General features: G+C 52.6%; 1 protein-coding gene across 1 annotated transcript in view; it reads left to right on the top strand.

Annotated features, from left to right (window-relative positions):
- Positions 1-7,859, top strand: part of KIRREL3 (kirre like nephrin family adhesion molecule 3) — a 702,914-nt gene extending 695,055 nt beyond the window's left edge. Inside the window, exons 16-17 of the mRNA XM_026657944.1 lie at positions 1,634-1,720; positions 7,416-7,859. Of these exons, the coding sequence (XP_026513729.1) occupies positions 1,634-1,720; positions 7,416-7,859 (531 nt within the window). The remainder of the gene's footprint in view (positions 1-1,633; positions 1,721-7,415) is intronic.
- Positions 7,860-8,265: the final 406 nt, after the last annotated feature.

Here is an 8,265-nt window from a genome sequence, read left to right as displayed (position 1 = left end):
CAAAAAAAAAAAAAAAAGCGGCCACGCCGCCCTAGGATTGGGCAGAATGCCGCCTCGAACAATCTGCCGCCCCAAACACCAGCTTGCTCAGCTGGTGCCTGGAGCCGGCCCTGCTCGCGGGAGCAAAGGAGCTGGGTTTGAGCCCCCAGCTCGGCCACTGACCTGCAGGGTGACCTGAGGGACATCGGTTCCCCTCTCTGGGCCTTCGTCGGGGCTGCACACAGCAGTTTGTTGTTGTAGGGTCTGTTTTGACTGCCAGGTTGTATACGCCACTTTGTTAGCACAGAGTTTTTTCTCCTTTTAAAAGATTCGTGTTGAAGCCTATGTTTTGAAGTTAGATCTTGAGCGGTGGGGTCGACAGGAGCAGATCAAATTCCAGGCCCATCAGTCTGGGCAGGGTCCCCTTCGCTACTCAACCAAAGACCACACAGTCTTGGGGCTGCCTTCCTGGGTCAGATTGGAACAGTGTAGCCAGTCACCTGCAATCCCTGACCGTCATTGTTTTGGACTAAGACATGCAAGGAGCCATGTCCGGCCATTAGAAATCTCCTGACCTGCCTGTGCCATCTAGGGGCCTCCTCCATGGCCTTTCTCAAGCGCACAGAAACGCCAGGGGGGAATTATCAGCTGTCTGATAACTTTGTGCATTCAGATAAATAAACCTCTCTCTCTTCCTGAGCTCTGTGCTAAAGGCATTTGCTGCTTACCCCACTATCGGTTATTAACGAGGCTCAAAGTCAGGAGAATTCCTCACTCCACTGTGCCTGGAGCAATGCGTAGACTGAGTCATGAAGACTCATAGACTCATAGACTTTAAGGTCAGAAGGGACCATTATGGTCATCTAGTCTGACCTCCCGCATGATGCAGGCCACAAAAGCTGACCCACCCACTTTCCCTTAACTCAGCTGTTGAAGTCTCCAGATCGTGATTTAAAGACTTCAAGGTCGCAGAGAATCCTCCAGCTTGCGACCCCTGCCCCATGCTGCGGAGGAAGGCGAAAAACCTCCAGGGCCTCTGCCAATCTACCCTGGAGGAAAATTCCTTCCCGACCCCAAATATGGTGATCAGTAGAACCCTGAGCATACAGGCAAGATTCTCCAGCCGGACTCATGAGTAAGGTTAAGATTTTGTCACAGGTATTTTTTAGTAAAAGTCAGGAACAGGTCGTGGGCAATAAACAAAAATTCAGGGATGACAGTGACCTGTCCTTAACTTTTACTAAAAATACCCTGGGGGTGGGGTAACAGTTGGAGCCCTGCCAGGGGCTGACTGCTGGCCACTGCTCCGGCTCCACCACTGCTCCTGCTGGCCGCCAGCCCCCATGGCCACAGCTCCTGCTCTGGAGGTGAGTATGCGGTTATCTCTTGCAGCCAGTGCTGCCTCCTCTAGGAGGTTGGTGGACAGTTGGGGGAGCTCCCTACCTGAAGTGGGGTGATTAAGGACTTCCTGGGGGGTGAGAGAGGGAACAGCCCAGGGTGCAGGTGACAGTGCTCCACCTGCAGGTGAGGGAGCAGGTTGCTGAGATCAGGGAAGGTGTGTGGTGTAACTCAGCCTTCTGGGCACTGCACTGACAGGGCTAGATCCACTGAGCCCCCACCATCAAACTCACTGGGACTTGGTCTTGTTTTGCAGATGGACAGAGGAGAGTTCCAGCAGGATTCTGTCCTCAAGCAGCTGGAGGTGCTCAAGGAGGAGGAGAAGGAGTTCCAGAACCTGAAGGTGAGCAGCAGCCTGGATCCAGCCTCAGGCACCTAAACCCCTTAGTATCATATGTCACTTGCAGTAGCCCCTAGACATGCCAGCTGAGATCAGGGCCCCAGTGTGCTAGGTGCTGCACAAACACCTAGGCAGAGGCAGTCCCTGCCCTGAAGAGCTTACAGTGTGAACAGACAAGACGGAAGGGAAACAAGGACAGGCAGGGACTTCTCCAAGCTCCCAGGCACAGCCAGAAATAGAACGGATGTTTGCTGACTGCCAACCCAGTGCCCTGCCCACTGGGCCTCAGGCAGCAGCCACGAGAAGCTACATTTCAGAGCCCAGCTCCCAGGGAGCAGCTGCAAAACAGATATAGTAGGCAGGTGTAATAGCATCAGCTGGTTCGTAGAATCATAGACTATCAGGGTTGGAAGGGACCTCAGGACGTCATCTAGTCCAACCCCCTGCTCAAAGCAGGACCAATCCCCAACTAAATCATCCCAGCCAGGGCTTTGTCAAGCCGGGCCTTAAAAACCTCTAAGGAAGGAGATTCCACCACCTCCCTAGGTAACCCATTCCAGTGCTTCACCACCCTCCTAGTGAAAAAGTTTTTCCTAATATCCAACCTAAACCTCTCCCACTGCAACTTGAAACCATTACTCCTTGTTCTGTCATCTGCTACTACTGAGAACAGTCTAGATCCATCCTCTTTGGAACCCCCTTTCAGGTAGTTGAAAGCAGCTATCAAATCCCCCCTCGTTATTCGCTTCTGCAGACTAAACAATCCCAGTTCCCTCAGCCTCTCCTCATAAGTCATGTGCTCCAGCCCCCGAACCATTTTTGTTGCCCTCTGCTGGACTCTTTCCAATTTTTCCACAGCCTTCTTGTAGTGTGGGGCCCAAAACTGGACATAGTACTCTAGATGAGGCCTCACCAATGTTGAATAGAGGGGAATGATCACGTCCCTCGATCTGCTGGCAATGACCCTACTTATACAGCCCAAAATGCCATTAGCCTTCTTGACAACAAGGGCACACTGTTGACTCATATCCAGCTTCTCATCCACTGTAACCCCTAGGTCCTTTTCCGCAGAACTGCTGCCTAGCCACTTGGTCCCTAGTCTGTAGCAGTGCATGGGATTCTTCCATCCTAAGTGCAGGACTCTGCACTTGTCCTTGTTGAACCTCATCAGATTTCTTTTGGCCCAATCCTCTAATTTGTCTAGGTCCCTCTGTATCCTATCCCTACCCTCCAGCATATCTACCACTCCTCCCAGTTTAGTGTCATCTGCAAACTTGCTGAGGGTGCAGTCCACGCCATTCTCCAGATCATTAATGAAGATATTGAACAAAACCGGCCCCAGGACTGACCTTTGGGGCACTCCACTTGATACCAGCTGCCACCTAGACATGGAGCCATTGATCACGAGCCATTGAGCCCGACGATCTAGCCAGCTTTCTACCCACCTTCTAGTCCATTCATCCAGCCCATACTTCTTTAACTTGCCGGCAAGAATACTGTGGGAGACCGTATCAAAAGCTTTGCTAAAGTCAAGGAATAACACCTCTGGCCTACAGGGGTAGGCTACACTAGAAGCGCAACAGTGACGCAGCTGCACCACTGTAGCATGTCTGGTGAAGACACTCTATACCGACGGGAGAGAGCTCTCCCATCGGCACAACAAAACCACCTCCACACGATGCAGTAGCTATGGTGGCAGAAGATGCTCTCCTGCCAACATAGTGCTGTCCACACCGGCACTTAGGTCGGTGTAACTTCCAGCGCTCAGGGAGGAGGCTTACCCACACCCCTGAGCGACATCAGTTACACTGACATAAGTGGTCATGTGTACAAGGCCTCAGTTGGAAGGTAGGAGAGTGCTCCCACCTTCCCCTCCGCATGCGGCCATGCCAGGCTGCAACAGATCAGGCTGCTGCATGTCAGCCTGGACAAACCCCAGCCTCCCAGAGGGTGCTCTGCGGGAGGTGCCCCAGCTGTTCTCTTCGGAAAGCTGTCTCTGGAAGAGCTTTCTCCTTAGCACACCTGCCAGCCGATTCGGCCTCCCAGAGCCAAGGCAATGACTCACTCCCGCAGCAGCGTCAGGCTGCAGCCAAACCCCCCGGGCTGGGAAGATGGGTTAGTCCCATTCCCCTCCTTGAGTCACACCGGATCATGGCATGGTCTCCAAGAAACTTCTCCCTCTTCCCCTCCCCCAGGTCTTCAGCGCAGGGGGTGTAAATACGGTCAGAGACCCAAGCCAGGAGGCATGGGAGTTGAGGCTGGAGAATTAGGGCCTGAGTCTCATTTATACTAAGATCCCTTTGCACCGCTCTGGCAGCATAAAGTGGACTGAAAGTGGGTGTTCAGGCCCCACTGGCAGAACGGCCTAACGCAGCCTCAGTGCAAAGGAGAGACCGGCCCAGTGGGAGGGAAGCAGCCAGAGACGGTTTAGTTAGAAACACTATTTGGAGTGACATTTGGAGGTGGGGGGGGGCAGATATTCCAATGTCCCCAGAACTCACTGTAACCCAGGAACAGGCCTGGAGTCTGCAAAGTAGGTGAGAAGCTCTCCCACACACTGGTCCCACTGTTTATTGGAGGGCAAGAAGGGGTAACGTGTCCCCTGGTCGCCCCTTCCCCACCCCATGCTGGTCACAATGCACTGGTCTCTCCTAGACACGAAGAGACTCCCGCAGCCTGGTGCAGTGCGTGAGAGCCACAGGGGCTGAAAACCAGCTTGGGCCTTTCAACTCCCAGGCCTTTGGCCTGATACCCACATGCCGCCCTCTCGGGGTGCTGGGACCCCCCAGTCTCTCAGCTCGACCCGTCCAGTGAAGGGGATCATTGCCCTTGTCTTCTGGGAGTGGGGAAATAACTAAGTAAGGTATCATATTTAGCCGAGCTGTTTCCATAGCAACAGAGAAGAAGTCTTCATCTCTCCAGCGTGCGGCTGTCTCAGCCCTTGCTGGTTCCCTGAGCCCTCTCTGTCTGGCTGCCGAAGGAGAACACGGCTCCATAAGGACAGAGGCAGCAGCAAAAGCCAGTGGGGGCTTTCAGCAGAGACCCTTGCGTCACAAGGCAGCGGGAGCAGAATCTGCACCTGCAGGAGCTTGGGGCCAGGCCAGCTGCAGCTTCTTACGGGTGACAGTCATCTGCAGGAAACAGGCAGCAGAGCTACCAAACGCTCCCTCCCACCCCCATCCTCACAAGCACTGGATTCACTTGGGTCTTCTGGATGGCTCAAGGAACAGGAAATGGGACACGGAACCCCATTGCCTCCAGTTCCCCAGCCTACAGCTGATCCAGGTCAGCGGTATCTGCCAGCCGTTCCCTGGCTGGTGTGCCATGAGTTCGGTAGGTCTCAGTGGAACAGATTGCAGGTCCTAGAGCAGCAGGATGAGCCTGCCAAGGGCCCACAAGTCAGAACCAGTCTGGGGGCCCAGCTACAGAACAGTTGTCCCTGACCTGGGGCCATGGTGTAGTGCAGACAGGACTTCTGCCATGTTCCCCCAAAGCAGCGGCTGGTCACAAGATTCCTGAACATAAACCCAGAATCCAAACAACTTGGCAAGGGGGGGGTGGGGAAGCCGGTCTGCAGTTCAGCCCCTGCTCTGGTGGGCCCCATTCCAGCTCGCACCTCATGTCCTCTGTGATTGGTCTTTCCATAAACCTATCAGACGCAGCCCTAGAAATGCTTCATTTGAAACAGTATAAATCCAGTAAGGTAGTGCCAGATCCTCAAAGGTATTTAGGTGCCTCACTCCCTTTGATTTCAATAGGACTTAGGTACTGAAATACCTTTGCAGATCTAAGCTTTAGCACAGGGGAGGAAATGGAGCGGATACTTAATCCCAGAGGAAATCTCAAGCCAAAAAGGTCCTTGGATGGAAGGGGCCCAGAACAGCGGGGGTCAGTGATCATGATGTTCCCCAGTGCTCCGTTCCCAATGTGTAACTTGGACACTAGTCAACCCAGACCAGTAAGGGATTGTGTCACGCCTGCCCTGCAATTCTGAGTGCCTTCAATATTATGCACAACGCTGACACCAACAGCCAGCCTGCAGGAGGTCACACCCTGGCTTCCACCAGCCAGTTACTTTTTGCAGCCCAACACCCACTCGGTCCCAGATTTCCCCCAAACCATCTGCCGTGCAACGTCCAGTCCTCCTGACTATAGCACTCACAGAACCTTACTAAGTTCATTGCTCCTGTAAAGAGACTACATGGCAGCTCATTAAGTTCCCAGGGGGTTGACAGACACTGAATTGCTATATAGTAAAACAAACAAGAAGCCATCGGTGTAAGTGATATCAAGTAACAAACAAACGTAAAAATACACTTCTAAACCTTCACTTCAGCAAGTGACACTCTATGCCCGAGCAGCACTCTCACCTATATTCGTTTCCCAGAGACTTCGGCCTTCCTGGCTGAAGGACCCAACATTCTGTGATTTCAAGAGCTCCGACCCCTATAATCCCCAAGGGATGCACAACTATGGGGTTCTCTCCCCCTTCTCTATCCATCAAAGGTTACTGGACTATAAAGTCTTTGAAAAAGAAATCCAGACCAAGTGTCTCTCTCCTGAAGGAGTATAGACACCAGGCTGTCTTCCCAAAGTTCTGCTGTGCTTCCCTTCCTGTTGACTTCCCATCCCCCTGTTGATTCCTATGTAAATGGAGCTTCCAATGTTTTGAGTCCACACTGCTTAAATTTCATTGCAGACAGGTAGATAGCTGCCTTCCCTCCTGCCTGGAGAAAACCTGCTTCTCCCTGTGTTTGGTCACAGCCTTTAAAGAATAGCAGTGATCATCCATAATTCCTCACATTGTGTTAATACGGACAATTCACAATGATCTGAAATCAGTGGTTCTCAACCAGGGGTACGCAGAGGTCTTCCAGGGGGTACAACTCCTCATCTAGATATTTGCCTAGTTTTACAACAAGCTACATGAAAAGCACTAGCGAAGTCAGTACAAACGAAAATGTCATACAATGATGTGTTTATACTCCTCTATATACTATACACTGAAATGTAAGTACAAAGTTTATATTCCAATTGAATTATATGTCAAAAATGAGCAAGTCAGTACTAGTGTGCTGTGACAATTTTGTATTTTTATGTCTGAGTTTTAAGCAAGTAACTTTTAAGGGAAGTGAAACTTGGGGTACACAAGACAAATCAGACTCACTCTTGAAAGGGGTACAGATGTCTGGAAAGGTTGAGAGCCAGTGATCTGAATCACTGTTGGGTTACAGGTTTTCATAAAAGACCTTACTCAATACACTTGTATGGCACAGTAATATTGCATGCAATCAGCTGATTCAGTTGCTTATCACTAGAGGTGCAGACCCCCTGTCTTTATAGGTAAGAGGCTATCTGCCCCACTCGCTGGGTTGGTGGCTTTGTTTACCTTTTATGTAAATGTACCTTCGTTGTCCCTGCCCAACAACCAACCTGGTCAGAGAAGCAGATATCCACTCCTTTGTCTAGGGCAGACTGGGCTTATTCCTTGTTTGCCAAACACATTTCTAGCACATATCCATACAGCACACAAGAATATTAATGAGCAGTGAGTTATTAGTTTCCCTATGCTATGTTGCATGCCACCTTGTGGGTTTATATTTAGGAGTTAGATGTAGTGAGCATATCAGGCCTGACACGCGCTACTGAGAGACCCCCAAAGGGCCACTGTGTCACAGTAACTTGTCTCTCCCTTCAGGACCCCACCAATGGCTACTACAGCGTGAACACCTTCAAGGACCACCACTCCACCCCCACCATCTCCCTCTCGGGCTGCCAGCCGGACCTGAGGCCCGCCAACAAGCAGCGAGTGCCCACGGGCATGTCCTTCACCAACATCTATACCACCTTGAGCGGGCAGAACCGGCTCTACGACTACAGCCAGCGCTTCGTGCTGGGCATGGGCAGCAGCTCCATCGAGCTGTGCGAGCGGGAGTTCCAGCGGGGCTCCATGAGCGACAGCAGCTCCTTCCTCGATACGCAGTGCGACAGCAGCGTCAGCAGCAGCGGCAAGCAGGACGGCTACGTCCAGTTCGACAAGGCCAGCAAGGCCTCGGCCTCCTCCTCCCACCACTCACAGTCCTCGTCCCAGAACTCAGACCCCAGCCGGCCCCTGCAGAGGAGAATGCAGACGCACGTGTGAGCGGCTGGGACCTGGCCAGCAGTGTGGGGTGGGCGGGGACGGATGGTCAGGGGCCGAGGCGTTGGACGCTGGAGAGCCCCCAGCAGCTGGGAGCTGCAGAAGTGATCTTGGCCCAAGCTTTATTCTGGTTCTAATGAGTTTATTTTCCAAAGCATTTTTGTCCACAGTAAAACGACACCCCCTGGCTCCAGTGGGGTACCTGGGCGAGGGAGGGGTGTCTTGAGCAGCTCTTCCCCCTGCCCCAGAAGACTTGCAGTCTCCTTCCTAGCCCTGTGGGGCAACGTCTAACCATTGCAGGGCGGGGAGACTATGGCAGCCGAGGCCAAACCGATTCAAGCACAAACCACGAGGAAGGCTGGACCTGGAGGCTGGCGCTGTGGGGAGGGGAAGGGGCGAGCCTTGCCGT

Source organism: Terrapene carolina, unplaced genomic scaffold (genome assembly GCF_002925995.2).
Source record: "Terrapene carolina triunguis isolate 2854851 unplaced genomic scaffold, T_m_triunguis-2.0 Scaffold374, whole genome shotgun sequence".
Classification (NCBI taxonomy): Eukaryota; Metazoa; Chordata; order Testudines; family Emydidae; genus Terrapene; species Terrapene triunguis.
The sequence above is the reverse complement of the archived record's forward strand: the minus strand, read 5'-3'. Positions and strand labels throughout refer to the sequence as shown.